At 41.9% G+C, this 23317-nt stretch overlaps 1 protein-coding gene and 3 non-coding genes across 4 annotated transcripts in view; all 4 read right to left on the bottom strand.

Moving 5' to 3' along the window:
• UBAP2 (ubiquitin associated protein 2) overlaps positions 1-23317 on the bottom strand; it is a 99228-nt gene that overhangs the window by 31945 nt on the left and 43966 nt on the right. Inside the window, 8 exon segments of the mRNA XM_038401233.2 lie at positions 286-469; positions 10946-10985; positions 14521-14731; positions 16326-16498; positions 17044-17318; positions 18944-19157; positions 19968-20157; positions 21155-21222. Coding sequence (XP_038257161.1) covers positions 286-469; positions 10946-10985; positions 14521-14731; positions 16326-16498; positions 17044-17318; positions 18944-19157; positions 19968-20157; positions 21155-21222 — 1355 coding nt within the window.
• Positions 1852-1929, bottom strand: LOC119856470. Its single transcript, XR_005293319.1, has one exon. It is a non-coding gene; the product is annotated as a small nucleolar RNA SNORD121A (small nucleolar RNA).
• LOC119856467 lies at positions 16833-16917 on the bottom strand. Its single transcript, XR_005293317.1, has one exon. It is a non-coding gene; the product is annotated as a small nucleolar RNA SNORD121A (small nucleolar RNA).
• On the bottom strand, positions 19563-19646 carry LOC119856466. The gene has a single exon (XR_005293316.1). It is a non-coding gene; the product is annotated as a small nucleolar RNA SNORD121A (small nucleolar RNA).

The raw sequence follows: 23317 nt of genomic DNA, 5'->3' as shown, positions 1-23317 counted from the left end.
ACACTGAAGCAGCAGATCCTTAAATACAATATTGCTGCTAAATCTATGAGACTCTAAGCACAGAGATCTGTGGGCACAGTACCACTGATATGTAGCATGTGGTTCACATATTCCAACCAGAAACATTATCCTGGATCTCTTATGAATACCTGTCCTAGTTCAGGTTAAAACAAGAGAGGGGACCGCATTTATCTGGAGTCACCTTGTACACTGACCCATTTCTATCCTGCGCACACTGCCACTAATCCCAAATTCAACCCGTTTTCCTTTGTCCTCCTACTGTACCTGCTTAACTGGGAGAGTGAGCTGCTGGCCAAGTCACTGGACTGGGGCAAGCTGGGTAACGCTGCTGTGTGCTGTGGAGCTGAAGGCAGAAGCGAAGCAGTGGAGGACGCCGTGCTAGGCAGAGACCCCGCAGTAGGAAGCGAGGGAGAGGTTTCTGTCTTAGACGTTGGAACTGATGAAGTAGCTGCAAGTTAGAAAAAGCCAATCAGAAAGGAATTCCAGCACACACAACCCCATGTATTTGATTTAGGAACAAAGAGACTTTAAGGCAAGGCAGCACATTCCAGTCAATTTACCAATGTGTGATGAACTGGTGCCGATGACTTAGTGACCCGCAGGCATTGGTAAAGCCATGCCATCTGTTACTTTCCTTTGGCAGGTCTATGATTTTCACTAGTAGATTTTTAATGAGTGAGATTCCTTTGTTTACTTATCTACTGTCACTTTTTTTTTGCCCACTAGTCTGTCACTCCCCCTCTGAATCTCCTGCATTGATTCCAATCTTCTTCCATATCAATTTTGAACTCCTGGTCCTCACTTTCAAGGCCCTTCCCAACCTTTGCCTACATCTCTGTTCCTCTCCTAACTGCCCCACTTCCACCCTATGCTCTACCAACACAGCATGTCTTGATAATCCCATGGCGATCTCCTCTTACAACCCTGTGCTTTTGCCCATGCCCAGAACATCATCCACAACCCTGATGTAGCCTATTCCTCACGGTCTTTCCTCAAGGCTCACTTATTTTGGGTAGATGACCTCCATTCTCACCCTCTTTATAGGGTTTTTCACACTCAGATTTCCAGCACAATGGCTTTATTAGTCAAGAATGAAGAACTGCTAGCTGTAAAAAACTGCAGACACCAAGTCCAATCGAAAATAATAAAGGAGCTAATGGCTTGTATGCAACTAAGGTAACACTCTGTGCATCTTTCAATTCCCTTTTCTTCCTCCCCCATATCACTCTGCTCTTCTGGTTACACCTAGTCTAACTTGAAGCATAAGCGTGACAGGAGTCTGTTGTATTTGCCTGTAAAGCTCCAGGCACATCTATGATGCTGTAGAAATTACAAAATAATTTAATCTATTTGTAAACAAGAACAAGACACTGATACTCTTCAAGTGAGTTTTGGACAGACAAAAACAGTACGTACAACTTACTGGTTCTGAGTAGCAAGGAAGTACATCCCTTTAATAAATGGTTTAGAAGTATTTGGGAAGTGCTGACAATGAAACAAAACAAGCTACAATCAAACATAACACCCTTTCATTGAGCACTTTTGGTGACCCAAACAGATGACTAATATGGCCTTGTTTTACTCATCCTTGAGAGATGGAAAATGCTGAGAATGAACTGTTCTACTGTGAATCAATTAAAAGTCACCAATCAATTGCACCTTTCCTGGGGATTGCTACATTGTATTGTTATGCTGGAGGATTCTAGGACACGAATGTAATTATCCAGTTAAATCCATGCCATTGTTGTGTGATGTCCCATGAAGAACTTCAATTGCAACATGGAAATTCAGAATGAGTTAACTATTAACTGGTATGCAAAATACAAGAGGGATGAAAAGACTCAGTCTTAAGAGTATCCACAGTACAATTCGGATATGTGCTTGGAAGTTAAGCATCGTCTTTCCATGTTAGCTGTTTTGTTGTAGCTCTGAGACCCCCCCAGTCAGGATCAGGCCCTCCCACTGTGTCATATGCTATATAAACAAATATTAACAGGGACTCCCTTGAAAACTTACATTCTGAAACCAAGCACAATGAATATGAGAAACAAAGAGAGGGAAGGGAAGATGAGGGTGATGAAAATAAAAGCATGTAATGACATAGGGAGCAACTGCACTACTTGATGGTTCATGAAAATGCCATTTAAAAAAAAAACAAAACTAGCTGGTCCTGATAGACACACAAGCCATTGCTGACTGGCTGAATTCTTGTTAGGGTCAAAGCAGAAATGGGTCTTGAGGAGGGATCTGAAGGAGGAGGTAATGACTATCCAGATCACTCAGATGCAGGGACGGTGCAGCATGTGTAAGGAGTGGCACAGAAAAATCACACAGATGGCTGTAGAAGAAGCTGATAATTGGATGAACAAGGCTGGCATCCCTTTTCAGAGGAGGAAGCAGCCAGGGTGACACTAAGAGACAAGACAGGAGAAGCAGAGGGGGGGCAGTCATGAAGGGCCTAGACAGGAAGGACAAGACACTTGCACAGGATGTGTTTACAGAGGGGAAACCAGGCAAGAGAACTGAAGAGAGGAGTGACATAGTTGGGCAATGGGCAGGAATAGAGTCCCAGCTGTCATATTTTGAAAGGATAGGAAGGGTCGGGATAGGCATGATGTGGAAATCAGAGAGGAGATAACAGAAGTCAAGATGGAAGATTAGAACTTGGTCTAGAGTTTTAACAGCATGGACAGAAAGAAAAAGGTCAGAGTTAGTGTGTTAAGAAGGGGGAAAAAAGAAGGGTTTGAACATAGCCTGGATGTGTAGGGTAAGTGTGGGAGGAATCAAAGATGGTCCCCAGTTTACAAACCTGTATGACAGAGGACAGCAATGTTAACAGAAATAGAGGATTGGGGGTGGGCAGAGGGGACTCTGTATGAGCTAGATTCTAGAACAAATGCATCACATGTAAGAGTTCCAAGGTCAGTTAAGGATGATTTATTTTGCACAGCAAAGAATTTGAGACTAAAAGAGTAACCAAGTGGGTCTTCAGAGAACGTTGTAACTTGGGAGATGAACAAATCCAATAAATAAAAAAGCAGGCCACTGTGCTACAGACAGGACAACTTCCACAGCTCCCTTGTGGCAGCTCATGCTTGGACCGTAAACCCATTTTCGGCTGGAACAGTATTTTACAGATATTTTGAGAGCAGCTGATTCAAAGATGGTAAATCAGCAGACTCTTAAGCTCCCCTCCCCCCCAACCCTTAAACTGAATTTTGTGCTGATGAAAACATGACAGGTTTACAGATCTGGGTACTCAAGACCTCTGTTCACAGAACTTATATAAGAAAGAGTACTTGAAGGACAAACTGCCCTACTTCTGATACCAACTCTGAGGGTGGTTTTTGAGAGATGGATACCTTCCCAGAGTTGGGATGGACACAAGGTGTGGGACTAAGGGGGTGGGGTTTACAGGGATATCAATTTGTGCTGCTACCCATAAAAAGGAACACAGACATGCTCATACAGGGCAGAAAAGCATAGTGTTATTGATAATGATAGGAATGCCAGGAAGTGAGCCACAGGAAGCACTACCAATAAGAGAATACAGGAAAAAAGGTTAAGCAAAAAGGCCAGACAACCCCTGCCCCTGCATCAGCATGTTTTTTGCTCTACTGCAGCAGGCAAGCCATCCAGCAGAGGGAGCATGTTAGCCAACCTTATTCCCAGAAGTTTGCTGCAGGATAACACGAGATAACAAAACAAAGCCACGCTCCTTTTGAACTCTACTAAAAATAAAATTAGGATCTCTCTTCTCCAAATGGGAAGCTGGAAAATTGGTAAGAAACATCCGATTGACGGCAATGTGGGCATAAGAATTTAAAAAATAACCCTGGGAACTGCCCTGTGACTCCAAATCTATTCAGTGTTGCACATCTGGGAGCAGATTTAATAAGACTGATTTAACATTTTGATATTAGCCAACAAGTAAAAGTGCAGCTCACAAGAGAATACCAGGGTTAGAGTTACCAGTGCCTTGTCCCTTTAAGAACTGAAGGTCTGCAAAGTAACTAGAAATAGAGTTTCAGAAAAGCATGAGAGAAATTAAACAACAAATCCCTGGGGAAAATGTGTCACTCTATCCCAGAAAACAACCAGTTTTAAAGAAAGACTGTAAAGTAACAGACACAAGGCGGGAGAGGTAGTATCTTCCACACCTTGTCTCGCGAATATCCTGGGACCAATACGGCTACAACATCACCAACATCACTGCATACATTTAAAAACAGCAGGATAGATTGGGAACTCCCACCAAAAGGATAGATGAACTGAGGCTAAGCAGTTTGATTTATCAAACTGAAAGTGTGATTTGAAAGGGGTACGCCGAGATAACAGAAGCTGTGATTAGGACAAAAAGAAAAGGAGTACTTGTGGCACCTTAGAGACTACCAAATTTATTAGAGCATAAGCTTTCGTGAGCTACAGCTCGCTTCATCGGATGCATCGGATGCGTGAGCTGTAGCTCACGAAAGCTTATGCTCTAATAAATTTGTTAGTCTCTAAGGTGCCACAAGTACTCCTTTTCTTTTTGCGAATACAGACTAACACAGCTGCTACTCTGAAACCTGTAATTAGGACAGTTTGCTTTGGACAGAGCCTCAGGAGCTAGCTGGAAGGAAAAAAACTGAGCCTACCAAAACTGAGGTGCATCTCAAGATCCTATAACCAGGGAAAAGATGCAACTGAATTTTACCTGCATGCAGCTCTTAAACCCAGCACAAGAGCCAAAAGACATCAGGATTTCTTACTCTGAGAACTTGATTTCAGAGAGAAAGTACTGTTTGCCTCACAAGGAGCTGACTCTGACCTAAGATATAACCCTGTCCTTGCAACAAAACACATTCCTTCATTTAGTCCTGACAGGATAGTCAGACTGTGACGCAATCTCGTTTAAAAGATAATCAAGTTGCACGCGACCTTGTTTGAGAAGCTGCATACTGCTGTAGCTGAGGAAGCAGAGAAACTCCAGAAGTCGGGGAATGGACGGCAAGCTATGGCAGCAGCTTGTAATTCTGTCAAATTGCCACACACAGAGCACAGGTCAGAAAGGAAAGCAGCACCTCCTCTTGAGTGAAAAGAAACTCAAAAGGTGACTTGTTGATGGATGAGATAAGGGAACTAAAGACTAGTATTGATGAACTCAAAGGTGCAAAAGCTGAAATTAGTATAAGCAGCAAGCTGTCTGGATGCACACAAAAGCACAATGGTACGAGCACACATGCAGGCTGGCAACCCCAGAAAAGAGGATGTGCTAGCTCAGAGGTGGGCAAACTACAGCCCGCGGGATCGTCCTGTCCAGCCTCTGAGCTCCTGGCCCAGGAGGCTCGCCCCCAGACCTTCCCCTGCTGTTACCCTTCCTCCACAGAGACCCGGTCTCTGTGCTGTGCGGCGCGGCTGCCTGTCCTGGTACAGCTGCACCACCAGCGCGGTAAAGGGCCAGGGAACAGCGGCGGGTTGGATAGAGGGCAGGGGAGTTCGGGGGGTGGTCAGGGACCAGGGATGTGAATAGGGGTTGAAGTGATCAGAGGGCAGGGGGGGGGGGGGGGGGGGGGGGGGAAAACAGGGGGGTTGGATGGGGCAGGGGTTCCAGGGGGGCAGTCAGGAATGAGGGGGGGTGGATGGGGAGGCGGGGGGCAGTTAGGGGCGGGAGGTCCGCGAGCGGTCAGGGAGAAGGGGTGGTCGGATGGGGCAGAGGTCCCGGGGGCGCAGTCAGGAATGAGATGGGGGTGGATGGGGGCAGTTAGGGGCGGGGGTCGTCAGGGAGAAGGGGTGGTTGGAGGGGACAGAGATCCCGAGGGCGCAGTCAGGAATGAGATTGGGGGTGGATGGGGGCAGTTAGGGGTAGGGGCCCGGGGGCCGTCAGGGAGAAGGGGTGGTCAGATGGGGCAGAGGTCCCAGGGGCACAGTCAGGAATGAGGGGGGTTGGATGGGGAGGGAGGTAGGGGGCTGTCAGGGGACAGAGAGCGGGGAGGTGGATGGGGCAGGGGTCCCTGGGGGGCCATCAGGGAAGGAGAAGGGGGAGGGGGGTCACTGGATAGGGGGCAGGGGCCGGGCCATGCCTGGCTGTTTGTGGAGGCACAGCCACCCCTACCCGGCCCTCCATACAATTTCAGAAACCCGATGCGGCCTTCAGGCCAAAAAGTTTGCCCACCCCTGTGCTAGCTGCAGACAATCTGGCAGAGGCGATACTTGTGACCGCTGTTTCAGATGTGGCAGTACAGAACACTACCAATCAGATGTCATGCAGGAAAATCACAAGAGAGCAGAGGCAAAGTCGACACTATCAGATCTACCAGGAGCAGCCTGTATTTGACATTAAACACCCAAGCTGCAACCAGAGTACCCAATTTAGGGTATGTCTACACTAAGTGCTACAGCAGCACAAGTTGCAGCACTCCAACTACGTCACTGTAGTGTAGACACTTGCTACAGCAACAAACGGGGTTTTCCCCCATCACTGTTGTAAATCCATCCCCTCGAGAAGCAGCTGCTAAGTTGATGGAAGATGAGATGAGGTTTGCATTTTCCTACCTGGACAATGTTCTTGTGGACAGTGGCACTTTTGAAGAACGCAAAGAGAACATAAGGAGAGTATTGCAACAGTCACAGAAGCATATAATTAAGATGAACGTTTCTCAATATGATCTTTAAAACAGAGGTACATTACTCAGTAATGGTGGTATCTGCTGAAGGTTATAAAATGGATCCAACTGACACCTTGACTCTTTGTGTTCTCGCAGAAAAACCACTGAACACAATACAGGAACTTTGCAAGCTGCTAGGCTTCATCATCTACTAACGAAGCTACATTCAAGACTTTTCTAGAATAGCACAGCCACTGTATGACTGGTTGATTGTTTCACTGGAATCTGAGTCAACACTGTCAAAAGTGGCTTGGAAAAAAAAAGCTAAAGGGCAAGGAAAGGCATTTGGACAGATACCCTCCAAACAGCCACTTCTCTGGACTCAGCGACATCAAAACATTTTAAAACAACTGCCACCAAAAACTGCCTATCCTGATTTGCGTAACCCTTTATCCTTCATGTAGATGCTTCCAATAAAGGACTAAGTGCAGCCTTCTATTAATGTCAAGAAGATAGAGTAATTGGTATGGGTCAAGAACATGTAGTACAGCTGAGGAGAATTATCACCTTCACTAAAGAAAGCTGGAGTTTCTAGCTTTGAAGTGGGCTGTTACTGACCAATTCCATGATTATTTTTATACACAAAATCCTTCATCGTTTACATAACAATAACAACCTGCTAACCTATGCCTTCATTTCTGCCAGGCTAAATGCCACAGCATACAGGCTTCAAAATTAGCTGACTTGAACTTCAAAGTTAAATATCATCTAGGGAAATCTAATGTGGAGCCAGATGCTTTATTTAGAGTGCCCCTTGACATGGAAAAATAGATGACAAAATGCATGAGAGAGACAAGCAAAGATGTTAATGCTGTCTTTCGATCCTTAGATGTACAAAAAGATGACAAGGTATCTTAGTTAGCAGCTATTACTACCATCCCTTTGCTAGTAGAAACTCATGTCCACGGTTATTAAATCCACCATAAACCCATTTTCACGAGAAGACATTTTGGACATTCAAAAGGAAAATCCAGCTGTTGCTAAAATTCTTCATTATAAATCCATGGGGTAAAGACAAAATAACCAAGAGAACACAGGAGGATATGGTAATATGTCCACCCTGATGTGTGAGAGTGGTACCATTGCATCTGGAAACAGATGGAATACTTTATTGGAAAACCAAGTTACAAAATCAACTGGTATTACCTGAAAAATAAAAAAGAAAGGTAATCAACAGCTACATGAAGAGATGGGACATTTAGGAGCAGAGAAAGTAATCAGTCTTTCAAGAGATCGGTTTAATTGGCCACAGATAAAGGCAAAGATCAAACATTACGTTACTAGAGTCTGTACATGAGTCAAGCAAAAGAATCCTCACCAGCCAACTAACAGTTACAATAGAACCATTTAAGTGTGAAAATAATTTATTCAGAAAGTTACAGCATTACCATTTCAATTTTACATCTCTCAATCCCATGCCGGTAAAAAGGCATGAACTGAACTCTTCGCTGTGTTGTGAACCTTGCTAGAAGAACAAAAGTCAAGCTGGAAAGACTCCCTTAAATAAGGTCATTAAGTCTAACTGTACACAAAATGAAGTAAAGAGTTCTCCCCTCTATATATTATATGGAAGATCACATTTACCCATTGACATTGCATTTGTCAATTGTTTATTACCTATAAACTCTGAATATATACCTGGGCACTATAAAGATTAAGCTGAGAAATGGACACAGAAGATGAAAGAAGCTTATGAACTGGCATCAAAGTGTTCTCAAAAATCTGCTACTCGTGGTAAAAATCACTATAATCAGAAAGTGCATGGTGTTGCCCTCCTTCCCAGTGACAGTAGTTGTGCAGAATCTTTCAGAGAGCGTGACCAGAAAAATTAAGATCCTATTGGAAAGATAAGATTCATGTTTTATTTGAAAGGAAAGGGGATAGCCCAGTCTATGAATTAACAAGCAAAAGATGAGGAAGGATGTTTTAAAGAGTTCCCCACTGCAATCTTTTAGTTCCCTGTGACTGCTTCCCCTTGGATTCATAGATAGTAAGGTCAGAAGGGACCATTCTGATCATCTAGTCCGACCTCCTGCACAGCGCAGGACACAGAATCTCACCCACCCACTCCTATGAAAAACCTCACCCATGTCTGAGCTATTGAAGTCCTTAAATCATGGTTTAAAGACTTCAAGGAGCAGAGAAGCCTCCCTCAAGTCAACCATGCCCCATGCTACAGAGGAAGGCGAAAAACCTCCAGGGCCTCTCCAATCTGCCCTGGAGGAAAAATTCCTTCCCGACCCCAAATATGGCAATCAGCTAAACCCTGAGCATATGGGCAAGATTCACCAGCCAGATACTACAGAAAATTCTTTCCTGGGTAACTCAGATCCCATCCATCTAATATCCCATCTCAGGGGATTTGGCCTATTTACCCTGAATATTTAAAGATCAATTACTTACCAAAATCCCATTATCCCATCATACCATCTCCTCCATAAACTTATCAAGTAGAATCTTAAAACCAGATAGATCTTTTGCCCCTACTGCTTCCCTTGGAAGGCTATTCCAAAACTTCACTCCTCTGATGGTTAGAAACCTTCATCTGATTTCAAGTCTAAACTTGAACTGGTGGCCAGTTTATACCCATTTGTTCTTGTGTCCACATTGGTGCTGAGCTTAAATAATTCCTCTTCCTCTCCTGTATTTATCCCTCTGATATATTTATAGAAAGCAAACACCACCTGTAACACCACCTTCTAAACCACAACAAAGGAAGAAACAGAGACCAAGGCAAACTAGCGCAACAAGAGATCAAAATGAGAACAAGCATTTGGACTCCAGTGATTATGATAATGACAGTGAAGATGAACTACATTATGTGATGGTACCAGATATTATCCACAGCACAGATTCTGTGAATTCCAAGACAGAAACATTTCATCCACATCTGGGAAATGAGGATGTAGTTGACCCTGTGAATTTGGAAACTGCATTAGACTGATGTGCCATTCACACCAGCCACTGAAAAACATGAATGCCAAAATGAGACCATGGAACCTGAAATCAGCAGTGCACAAGAGGGCAGATCACCAGAACAATCCATTAACACTCCAGGTCATCCAACTAGAAAAAGAAGAGCCACACAGACACCAAAATATGAATATTTAGGGACACCAACTTATCAGGGCCTAAATCAAACTACTGAACTCATGAATGCACCATCTGGCTATCCTCATGTTTGTCAGATGCCATACCAAATGCCTATTCCTGTACCTTATCCGGCAGTCTATCCAAGACACATGTAATACTGGTAAAGTGATATTGACTTATGGTATGTTTATTGCTCTAAAATTAAATGAAGTGTTTTATAATTCTGGATAGTTTGTTATGATGTTAATTTAATATGTTTTCTAAATAAATAGTCTGCCATATGCTGCCCAGTCACTTGGAGTTAACATGATTCTATCACTGCTCATACAGGAACTTTTATTTCTTGATATTTGAATATCTTCAGGGATCTATGGTGTTCAGAACTGACTGTTCAGTTGGATTTTGGAACTAAATTGCCAGATTTTTTCTGCTTAATATGAAATCAACTGAAAGGAGATGCATACATTTCCACCATCCGTACCAGAACTTAGAGAGAGAGAGAGAGAGAGAGAGAGAGAGAGAGAGAGAGAGAGAGAGAGAGAGAGACCCAAAGACTCAGTTGAGAATGACAATTACAAGTTTGGGCATAAGCTTTCGTGGGCTAAAACTAGCATCACTTCATCAGATTGCATCTGATGAAGTGGGTTTTAGCGCACGAAAGCTTATGCCCAAATACATTTGTTAGTCTCTAAAGTGCCACAAGGACTCCTCATTGTTTTTGCTGATACAGACTAACACGGCTACCACTCTGAAACCAGTTACGAATTTGTGCAACTTGCAAACTTCTAATAAATCAAATGAATGGACTGTATATTACACATAGTTAACAGAAATGTTGGGACAACATTATATTTACCTGGGCGGAGTGCAGCACTCAAGGGAACATCAGGGTTATATTTACCTGTGCCCTGTCCCTTTAAGGATGGATGATTTGCTGAGGGAGTCAGAGGGACAGCTCTGGTTGCAGCAGCATGTGCTCTGAAAGGACTGAGCAGCAATGGGGCTTGTGCAAGCTATGTGTTTATTTTTTGATACCAAGTTTAAAACTCAAACTGTTTAGCCAAAAATTAAACAGCGAAAGTTGTACAAAACCTTAAACGATTTATGACTACAGTGTGTGCATGTTGAGGGGCAGGGACGCTCAGAAAAACAGCTGTGTATATAATGGAGCTTTATAAACTTACTGTCAAGAGTTGGCTGTGTTCGAACACCACTGTGCCCATTCTGTAAACAAAGGGAAAACGAATGAGTAAGTCACCTGACAGAGGTGGTATTAAAAACCGTACATGATTCAGACATTTAACAGGCTGCTCATTGCAAAACTTTATGTTCATTCCAAATTGAAAGTCAAGAGGGACGTAAAATAATCAACTGCCATTCCTTGGGCTAAACTATATAGGAAAGTGTAGGTACAATGTTTGTGAGACACATCCCAGGGACACAGGAATAAAACGGAAACAAGAAGGCTGTATGATGGTAAAATCAGGGACACGTGAGAAATTGTTTTCTCCCTGATCTAAAAGAACACACAACTGCACCTAGGCAAATTACATGGAGAGGTTGGAATCCTCCATTGGGAGATAAGGTTTGAGAGAAACAATTGCTTCTTGGATCATTCTGGTCCACAAAAGTGAATACTCTAGATTTATCATCCTGCGCACCATCACATAGGACTTGGTTCAGAAGTTAAGTGTGATTGAGCCATTAAGTTACAGAAACCAGAACATAATTATGTTTGAAATTGTTGCAAGGAGAGCATATGGAGAAATACAAAGAAGATGTTATTGCCATTTAAGAACACAAGAATGGTCATACTAGGTCAGAACAGAAGTCCATCCAGCCCAGTATTCTGTCTAGTCACAGTGGCCAATGCTAGGTGCCCCAGAGGCAGTGAACCTACCAAATAATGATTTAGTGATCTCTCTCCTGCCATCCATCTCCACTCTCTGACAAATAGAGGCTAGGGACACCATTCCTTACCCATCCTGGCTAATAGCCATTAATGGACTTAACCTTCATGAATTTATCCAGTTCTCTTTTAAACCCTGTTATAATCCTAGCCTTCACAACCTCCTCAGGCAAGGAGTTCCACAGGTTGACGGTGTGCTGAGTGAAGAACATCCTTTTATTTGTTTTAAATCTGCTACCCATTAATTTCATTTGGTGGCTCCTAATTCTTATATTATAACTTTTCCTTATTAACTTTCTCCACACTTCTCATGATTGTATAGACCTCTATTATATCCCTCCTTAGTCTCCTGTTTTCCAAGCTGAAAAGTCCTAACCTCTAATGTCTCCTCATATGGGACCCATTCCAAACCCCTAATCATTTTAGTTGCCCTTTTCTGAAATTCACAGATTTGTAAATTCCAAGGCCAGAAGGGACCATCGTGATTATCTAATCTGATCTCCTGTATAACACAGGCCAGAGAACTGCCCCAAAATAATCCCTAGAGAAGATCTTTTAGAAAAAACGTCCAAACATGATTTAAAAATTGCTGGTGACAGAGAATCCATGGCAACCCTTGGTAAGTGGTTCCAATGGTTAACGACCCTCATTGTTAAAAATGTATGCCTTATTTCCAGTCTGAATTTGCCTAGCTTTGACTTTGAGCCACTGGATCCTGTTATACATTTCTCTGCTAGCTTGAAAAGTCCTTTATCAAATGTGTACTCCCCATTTAGGTATTTATAAGATCATAATCACGTCATCCCTTAACCTTCTCTTTGTTAAGCTAAATCAACTGAGCTCCTTGAATATATCATTACAGGGCATCTTTTCTAATCCTTAAATCATTCTTGTAGCTCTTCTCTGAACCCTCTCCAAATTATCAACACCCTTCTTGAACTGTGGACATGAGAACAGGACATAGTATTCTAACAACAGTCACATCAGCGCCAAAAACAGGTAAAATAACCTCTCTACTTCTACATGAGATTCCCTTTTTATGCATCCAAGGATCGTATTCGTTCTTTTGGCCAGTGTCACATTGGGAGCTCACGTTCAGCTGATTGGACAACACGATCCCCAGATCTTTTGCAGAATCACTGCTTCCCAAGACAGAGTTCCCCATCCTGCAAGTATGGTCTACATTCTTTGTTCCTAGATATTGATTTTTAGCTGCATTAAAAAACACACACTGTTTGCTTACATACATCTTATCAAGTGATCAAGATCACTCTGAATCGGTGACCTATTATTTACCACCTCCCCCAGTTTGTATGTCATCTGCAAACTTTATCAGTGATTATTTTATGTTTTCCTCCAGGTAATTAATAAAAATGCTTAATAATATAGAACCAAGAACAGATCTCTGCAGGATCTCACTAGAAACATACCCATTCGATGGTTATTCCTCATTTACAATTACAATTTGAGACCTATCAGTCAGCCAGCTTTAAATACATTTATAGATTCATAGATACTAAGGTCAGAAGGGACCATTCTGATCATCTAGTCAGACCTCCTGCACAGCGCAGGACACAGAATCTCACCCACCCACTCCTATGAAAAACCTCACCCATGTCTGAGCTATTGAAGTCCTTAAATCATGGTTCAAAGACTTCAACGAGCAGAGAAGCCTCCCTCAAGTCAACCATGCCCCATGCTACAGAGGAAGGCGAAAAACCTCCAGGGCCTCTCCAATCTGCCCTGGAGGAAATTTAATTTAATTTAATTTAATTTAATGTGTGCCTTGTTAATTTTATATCGTTCTAGATTTTTAATCAAAATATCAGCCAGTGCCAAGTCAAACACCTCACAGATGTCTATGTATATTGCATCAAACACTATTATCTTTATCAACCAAATGTGTAATCTCATCACAAAAAGATATCACGTTAGTTTGGCAGGATCAATTTTTTATAAACCTATGTTGATTGGCATTAACCCTCCTTTAATTCTTTATTAGTTGAGCCCTATATCAGCTACTCCATTATCTTGCTCAGGATCAACATCAGACCTACAGGCTTATAATTACTCAGGTCATCCCATTTACCCTTTTTAAATAATGGCACAACATCAGCTTTCTTCCAGTCTTCTGGAACTTCCCCAGTGTCTTCCCAAAGACTTACTGAAAATTATAACTAACAGCCCAGTGAGTTCCTCAGCCATCTCTTTTTAAATTCTTGGATGCAAGTTATGTGACCTGCTGACCTTATGATCTTTAAAATGTAATGTGCATGCTCTCTTTGGTCTTGTATTTTTATTATTTAACATTTATAATGTGGTAGTGCATGAAGACCATAACCCGGTCAGGCCCCACTGTGCTATATGCTGTACAAATGTAATAAACAGTCTCTGCACCAAAGTTATGCTGGCAAGATATCATGGTGGACATGTAATATCAATTTGTTTTTTAAAAAACAAGATGCTAATCTTCAGGAAGATGGAGTCAATCAAAATGAGAATGTTAGCTAGAAACAAACTGAAGAGCAAAGCAAGAAATCAAAATCCAGAGAAACATCAAATATCTGCATACCTGAGGACCAAAGGGCAAGAAAAGCAACAGCAAAGAACAAGAAGTTCAGGGGTGGGGTGGGGGGGTCAAAAGAGAATCTTTTTAACCAGTCCAAAAGATGTTAACAGAACAAAACATCATCTCTGTGTTAGCCATTGAAGTCTCAGAGCACCAGGACTATTGCTGAGCTCAACTAAACAGTTGACTTATAGCCGTAGTATGTCACCAACACCCAAACCCATCAGTAATTAACCCAATTAATGTCTTTTCAATATCGAAGGTTTCTGAAATCTACTCACCGTGACTGCAACAGGGGTTGAGTCCGATGGAGCCATGGAGCTTTGGTATGCTATCCTGCTATGCACAGAAGTCTGGTCATAGGAGGAAGTAGTTGTTACGGGGCTAGTGCTCTGGGATGAGCAGGTCAGACTGGAAGAAGTGATGGCAGAGGTTGTGTAGGTGGACTCCTGTACTGTATTGGATATTGGCAAAGAGGTATTCAAAGGATCACTGAAAAAAGTAAAAGTTATTTATCATCTTGTTAAATGTCATTTCAGATACCTTCATGACATTACCAGCTCCTGCACAGCAATCTGGAACTGGATACCCATTTGCTCACTTTCCAGTTTCCTAGCATAACACAATTTAATGTGGGCCTAGGCAAAGTTACAGCGGCCCTCTGTTCAGAGCCAGCATCTTCACTGAGCAGCAGGGGCCATTTCCCCCTCATAGGGCAACTGTATTTTCTCATCCCATGTTCCACTCCTCCCCCTCTCAAAAAGGCTAGCTATGATAATTGTTTTCCTGCTTTTTCCTGGCTAGAATTAGCATTCTACTTTGTAAGTGATTTCTTATGCTTTTAGATTGTACGGTTTAGAGGGAAGACACTACTTCTTACCATGTATTTGTACCAGAGCCCAGCACAATGGGGTCTGATCAGACTGAGGCCTCTAGTCAATATTCTAATACTTTGAGATCTACTGACAAAAGGCACTAAGAAAAAGCTATTATTATTATTATTATTATACAACACTGCTGTAAATATCCATGACAATTTAATACACAGACTAAGATTTGTTCCTGCCCCTAGATCCTTCTAAACTCTTTACAATTGTTGCCTTTCCAGTATTCCTTGAGTCAACAGTAGTCTTGTAGGACTTTACAGGTTAAAAAGCACTTTTTAAAAACTAAATTTTGTTGCCTGTGATTCAAACATTACTTTAAAACAGTTAACACAGCAAGGCATATTTTCCACATCTTGGATACTGAACCTGGGTATCCCTCCATTTCTGTTTATAGAGTCTCTTCAGGGTCCCATACATCAGCACAATGCTGCAATGTTTGCTCTGCCAAAACCGGAAGGGTTAGGCTTAGGGCTTTAAGGTTCGTATTGGATTTTTAAAAACATTTACAAAATTTAAGATGAATGGAGGAATTTATTTTTGCAAATCTTAATTCTTGCAAATTCTCCATCAACTTTTTAAGGAAGAGTTTACACAAACAAAAAACTCTGAGAGAACATTTGAAGAGTAAGCATGTATTTGGCTACTTTATGTTTGCATTTCTTTTGTTATTACTGGAGACATTAGCATTTTAATAAGGGCTTTCCACCCACCTCAGAGCCTGGCTGCCTTTAGGCTGAGCTTACAGGGAAATCAGACCTCAGTTTATGGTGTCAGTCTGCTGACAGAGATGGACATTGTGATGCATTTATCTCTGCTGAGTCATTATAAGAGTAGATGGGCTGGGAAGGAGCCAAACCCTCACTTAAACAGCTTTGAGAATCAGCATAATTAAAAATGATAAAGTAACAATGTGAAGGATAGCTCATGAAAAGAGCATTTAAGTTCAATTCATTCCCCCTCCATTCCAAACCATTTTTCAGAATGTTTCTCTAGTCATCAGACCTTCCTGCTTTTATGGGTGCCATCCTCAGAAAATAAAGATTGAGGCTTACAAGTAATTATATTATATAAGTAATTATATTTAGCTTCCTAGACAGCTACCCCAAGCAGCCCCTTGGCACAAGAGACCTTGATCTTCAGATGCCACTTTTTTGGTACAAGAGAACACACAAGGATGCAGGACTGGAACTCTTACTTACTTTACAGGTTTTGAGTACAAGCTGTTGCTGGGCACCTGGCTGATATTCTCATTGCTTGGGGCTAATCCAAACTCTGGGAGAGAAGGCTCTGACCCGAACTCCAGAGCTCCAAACTGAACGTTTAACCCTGTCACATCGGCTGATCCAGGCATTTCCACTGCAGAGGCTGGGATCTGAAAGTAAAAACAAAATCCTGTATCTATATAGTTTATATGAAAGAAATCACTCATGAACCACCTTGAACTCTAGGGAACTACGAACATACAGAACACCAAGTATGTAACTTGGTTACAATCTCTCAGCCTTGGCTTCTAACCTCTGTCTGTTGGCCAATGCAGCTGCCTCTCAGACGGAGCTGCATAATTTCTCCTAACTAGAATCCCTCCATCTTAAAACTTAATTTGTCCGTCCCACATACTTTTTGGGGCCTAAGAGATTAAGTCATACCATCTTCGGTGCCTTCTAAAAGTATTTTGTTTTAAGCATTCACCTCCAGTCACTAGTTAGTTCAAGAACACTTATAAATGGTTAAATTTCCTCACAAAACAATCAGATATGTGCTTGGAAAATACCACATCACTGTCTTCTGGACTATAAAGCCACCCATCTTAAAATTTAAAACCAAAAATGCATCAAGACTGTCCTATAAAGTTTCCCCACTCCCCCATGTATCTTAAAGCCTATATGTGCCATACATTTGCCCCGTTGTGTTATCCACCTTAGAAGCTGGGGGTATCCTCCGTTTTGGTGGTTTGATCTGTTTCTGCTGCGTTTGATGGGCAGACACTGCCTGGTTATCCATAGACATGCTGGGGAGCTGCAGCATTTTGCTTGCAGCTGTAGAACTGTCTACTGGTGATGGCTCTCGGAGTTTTACTTGGGAGGAGAAGGACTCCAATCCAGGAGGAGGAACAGGGACTGTCTGTGTCTGCTGTTGCTGTCGCTGGGTCAGCTGGCTGAGAACTGGAGATGGTTCAGGCTGGGATTTAAAGTCTAGCCAGCATTTGGGAAAAGAAAATCATAATTGATGCATTAAACTCTGCTCCCAGGACTTTTATGTTCCATCTCTGTAGTTGTAGTTAAAGAATCAGTGCTTTTATTCACCCCTCTCAGAGCTATTGCTGCAGACTGTGTGCACACTCAGTCAGCCGTCAACGCATTATTTTATATAAATTTCAGATTCTGAATATCATTTTTGCAACCACAGAGCTGGCAACTTAGTTTTCTTTTTTGCAATGAAAACGGAGATTCTGAGACAGGACTATATGGCAATTTTTTAAAAATGGGAAATTAGGCAGCTGTTCATATGGCCATACAACTGCATTATACTCAAGTCCCTAGCAGAAATGCTATGTATTATTTTAGTCAGACCTTGCACCGCTCCACAGTGTGAGGACCTGCTTGAAAGTGGGACTCTGTTAAATGTGGAAAGTGAAATTCACAATAAAAGTTAAAATCATGACTTTTGGACAAAGTTTGTCAAGAAATACTGACATGTTAGAGACAATTTAATTAAGTTTTCTGATCTCCTGATTCTAAGAGGAGGAATATTTTCAAAAGCTGAAATGGGAGTTAGATACCCAGCTTCCACTGACTTGCAATTGGAGTTGGATGCTTAACTGCCCTTTATAAATCTCCTCCATAGTTTTTAGTTGTTGAAGGACAGGCTTATAAACAATGATTCAAAACTCTAGTTCACAAACACAAGAGGTCAAGAGAACATTGCAGGTCACATGTTGCCAGCTTCTCCTTATTTCCAGCTGCTAAACTGCACTAAAATACAGCTGAAAACACACAAATATTTTCTTAATATTACTTTATGTGAATTGTGGTTGCTACCACAATGGCTGCTTCTATATTGGCAAAACCAGGACCTGTAATTCTCCACAGTAAGAGCACCACTGGAAGCAACAGTGTAGAGATTGCTCAAGCAATTGTTATCCTGGTCTTGTCTAACCCTCCACAGAGAAGGATCTACGTAATTGTGAATGGGAGGGACGGTGATCTACTCCATCGTGGACAGAAAGTGAAGTACGAAGGACGCAGGCAGTCCCAGGATTAAGAAGTGATCCACACTATTAAAGAGCCAGAGAACTCACCGTAAGGTGGTATTAACTTAGTCTAGGATTGAAAATTTATACTTTGTCATTAGTAGAAGTACAGTCAAGGTAACAAAAAAAGGTCTTTCCCCAGGATTCCTAGACACATTTACAGTCATACTTTATATTAAGGTTCCATTTACAAATAGTTTATAAAGGGTTATTGATTGATAGATTTTTTTAAAATAAATGGCTAACCAATTGTCAGAGATGACTCGAACAGGCTGCTTACAACTATCTGTAACGCTTTCTACTGAAGCCATGTATAAAAATACTACTCACATCTATTATGCTTATAACAGCTATCATTTATTAACCTTTTATAAATGGAACCTCGATACACTGTGACTAAGTTTACTAGTCTCCTTTAGGAAGCTAATTTCAAAAGAGAAGCCATTTCTCAATATTTTAAAAATCCCTTACATAAGATCTGGCACTGAAGGGTCAAAGTTCCATGGCCAATGGCTTAAAAAAAAATAAAAAAATAAAAAAAAAGGCAAAACCTATCTAAATACTTACCAAACTGACTGAGGACCGAGGATTGGCTAATAGGGGGTTTTAGATCCCAGGATGAGGTGGTGGTAGCGGTGGTGGCAGTGGAACTACTGCTGTTTTGCTGAGAGGTGAATTGACCCAAACCTGGAGACTTCAACTGGTCCAAGAGCGGAGAGCCAGTGGAGTTTGCTAATTTAGAGGATCCAAGTTCTCCGAACCCAGAACAGAGAACTGAAGACTAGCAAGAAAATGAAGAAAAAATATTTCACTAAATATTAACATGACCAAACCTGTGAGGTCAGAGTTAATCGCTCACATTGGCAGCAATTTGGTTCATACTTTATCCCCAGATTTCTAATTAAAAGTGAAAAGTTAAAACTTAGCAAGAAAATCCAACTGAGCACTAACAATATGGGGCCAGATCCTCAGCTATTACATACTGGTTTAGCTCCACCACTGTTAACGGACGTATGCTGATTTACCCAAGCTAAGGATCTGACCCATGTAGTTTTGTTTATATAGTGCCTTAGAACAAAGTAAAGGTAAAGTTACTGGCAACAGTATTTAATTTGTTTCAAAACATTTTCCTACATTTAATCTCCAACTCTATTAAAACTAACAAAGGGTTGCCAACTTTCCATTAGTCCAGAAAACTCAGAAATAGTTGATTTCCACACAGAACAGTCAGATATGTGCTTGGAAAATACCGCATCACAGTTCTCTGGCCTAGAATTCGATGTTTTATATACGGAGTGTTTCATTTTAATCAATATGCAGAAAACTTATCTGCTCTTTTCTCAAGAACCAATACAAGTAGTTCACTTAAATGGACAAGTAACAAGCTCATGAGCATAAAAAGGTCCATCTGATACTACTTTTTTTTTTGGTGAGGACATTTTTAGTCCAGTGTCCTCTCCTATCTTTCAATACCACCTGCAATTTAAGTGCTGCAAAGAAAAGTCATGAAAAAACAAGAAACTAACTGAAAAAGTATAAAGTGTTTATTCCATAAAATTCTGAGTCTTTAAAAAGCCAAGATGAATTTTACCAGACTCTGAGGAGAATAGGAGTTTAGAGAACTGGAATTGCCAGTTCCTGATGTCATCTGGGTGTTGTGCTGGGAATTTGTGAAGACTAGGGCTTGGCCAAAGCTCTGCTGTTGGGGAGACTCGAAGGAGTTGCCTTCTGTTTCTTGGCTAGAAGTCACAGGCTTCTGAAGTAATGTTACTAGGTCAATGCTACAAGAAAAAAAGAGTAAGAAGCTGTCAAATACTAAAATTGGGATATTTGAGGAGTGAAAGAAGGTCAAATAACTAAGATCAATATGAAGGACACTATGCTAGCCACATTATTTAACCTTTTTGGGTCTCATCTCTGCAGCACACACCACCTCTCAGAAGAGCGAGAATCCAGCTTTCTACTCGGACGGCAAGGTCCTGCCATCTGCTCAAGCACAGGGTTATTACCACTGCCACATTTACTGCTTCATAATTGAAGAAAACCTTGCATTTTGTTCTGTATTTTAGCATTTCAAAGTGAACTGCGGTGCAATTTCAATATCATTTCTCTTGGGTATGTCCAAAGTACTTACCACCATGGTAGCTAAACACCCATTGGCTTACCTGGTAAGCTCATGGAGATCAACATGATTGAGCCATGGGGGAGTAAGTGAAAAGAGGTGTTATTTGCTTACTTGAGTGGATCTTGCCACTCAGTCAGTATGTACTTTACATGTCTGTAGCACCTGCAACCTGAGAATCTCAAGGTGTTTTACAACTATTACTGTGTCAAGCTTGCACCCCTCCATGAGGTATTACTCCCATTTTGTAGATAGGGAAACTCACACAGGAATTCTGTGGCAGAAGCAGAAATAGAACACTAGGCATGTGCCTGAATTTGCTCCACATTACACATCATTAGGATTCGGAACACACGCCTTTCATATACTTAATACGGCCTCTTGTACACTACAGTGTAGTCAGAGCCTAAGATTAGATAAAATCAAGTGTTAATACTAAATCAAATTCACCCCAAAAATTCTGATTAGACATGAGCTTATCCATTCACATCCATGCCACCTCCTGAGGGCAAACACAGGATTGTTTTCTAATATTTTCTCCAACAGAACTTTAAAATGTGCCAAATGCTGAAGCTTCAACAACTTTACAGGGAGCATGTGAAAGAGTTTAGGCTGTGAGAACAGTCAATGGAACAAAGATGTAAATCCTCCCCTACCTTTGCCCAGGAGTGATGTGATTCTCAGCTGGAACAGAAGATGCAGTGAAGACCTTTGTTTCAGAAAGCTGAGAAAGGGGGAAGAAAGAAGGAGGGAGAAAGTGTATTTTAGTTATACGTGCATTGAAAGTTTACAGGCAGCAATATTCAAAATAAATAATCCAACCCTGGTTATGTAACTTAGAAAGATCAGGAATACCAAATCATAGTAACAAGTTGCACTGCAGATCACCTTTAAAGGACAAAGAAAAAACAGCCCAATTTTAATAAGGACTTGTACACCGTTCTGCACTGATTTAAACACACTGGAACAAGGACTAAGGGCATATCTATGAACAAGGTCTGGTCTACACACAGATTTTGTATCAGTATAACTGTATCTCTAAGGGGTGTGATTTTTTTTTTTTTTACCCAAATAGTTCTATCATTACAGACCCTAATGCAAATGCAGTTATAGTGGTATAAAGATGCCTTACACTGGCATAAATTAGTTTATTCTCATAATGGACAGGGAATAAGATATAACAGTACAATATAAGCATCTTTCTAACGGTATAACTGTATCCACTCTAGGGGAATTGTGCTCCTTTTACTACACCAGTATAGTGAAAGAAAGCCAACTTCTGTGTTTAAACAAGCCTTAAGAAACCAAGTTAGTTAAACTGATGAAACCCCCTTTGGTGTAGATGCAGTTACACTGATATAAGTGATTATATTTTTATATAGCTGTTAAACTGATATAAGTAAAGTTCAAACAGATTTAAGAGTACTCATACACAACATTACTCTCCTTTAAACTAATTCAGTATAAAATCATCTCTTTAGTTATATCGGTATAACTTTGTGTGTAGACCAAGCCTAAGGACAGCTAATCTACCGAAGGAGGGAGCAAGCATTTCACTGGAGTTTGAAGGTTGGGTCCCTGCTCCTGTAAAGCCTTACACTTTCTTGAGCAGTCCCACAGGCCTTGGAAAGCAAGAGCCAAATTCATCTCTGCCATAGTGTGTGCAGTTCCACTGACATCATTGGGAGTTACATCCCTAAATATGCTACAGTTATTAAATCAAACAACAAGAGTGCTCATCTGATTGGGGTTCTTTTATGGAACGATGCTCATCCAAATTGACCATTACAAGCCAGGACTGATTCTGATGTGTATTTTAAAAGTGAATGCCTGCCACCAACAGAGGCTAAGATCTAGTTCCGTTGTGTTGGAAGAGTGGATTGACAGCTGGATGAATGTGGTTTTAATTTTATGCTGGCACACAGTTCATGCGCAGTATGGTGTGTTATGAGAAAGTGAAACTCAAAGCCCCTCCCTCGTTCCCCCCGTGCTGCCTCTGCCTGTTCTTATTTTAACTTAGCTCTTTGGGGCAGAGATTCCAACTACATCTGTTATGTAAAGCAGCACACACACACACACACAACACTATAATGAATAAGGCTAAGATTTTGTCAAGGCTATTTTTAGTAAAAGTCATGGACATGTCATAGGCAATAAACAAAAATTCAAGGAGCCTGTGACCTGTCCGTGACTTTATTAAAAATAACTGGGGGCCAGGGCTAGCTAGGGGGAAGGGATTGAGTCCCAAGGGGGAAAGGAGGAGGGGCCTGACAGGCCGAGCTCCCCGCCATGGCGGGGGGCACAGCCCTGGCTCCAGCAGCTGCAGCCGGGGGTGCAGCCATGGGGGATACACAGCCCCTGCTCCGGAACTGGCCGCAGCTGTGGGACAAGGATGCACGGCCCCGACTGCAGCCCCCAGCCAAGCCCTGGCTACAGGTGGGGGTGTGGTGCACGGCCCTGGGAGGCTGCGAGGCATGGCCCTGTCTAGCCCAGGACACCGCAGGGCTGGGCGCGCAGCCCCGGCTGCAGCCCCCAGTGGAAGCTGTGGAGCTGGGGCTGCAGGGTCCTGGTTCCAGCCATCCCCAGTTGCAAGGTAGGGGCGCACAGTCCCACCTCCACCTCCTGAAGCGTAGAAGTCATGGAGGTCCAGTAAAGTCACGGAATCTGTGACTGCCGTAACCTCCGTGACTAAATCATAGCCTTAATAATGAACAATAAAGAAGGTTAAGTGTTTAAATTTCAGCCTAAATAAATTCATAGTAAAGGCTCCTGCTCCATCTATAGCACCCTTCCCCCATTATGTGTTATTGTAGTACAGA

This window comes from Dermochelys coriacea, chromosome 5 (genome assembly GCF_009764565.3).
Source record: "Dermochelys coriacea isolate rDerCor1 chromosome 5, rDerCor1.pri.v4, whole genome shotgun sequence".
Classification (NCBI taxonomy): domain Eukaryota; kingdom Metazoa; phylum Chordata; order Testudines; family Dermochelyidae; genus Dermochelys; species Dermochelys coriacea.
The sequence above is the reverse complement of the archived record's forward strand: the minus strand, read 5'-3'. Positions and strand labels throughout refer to the sequence as shown.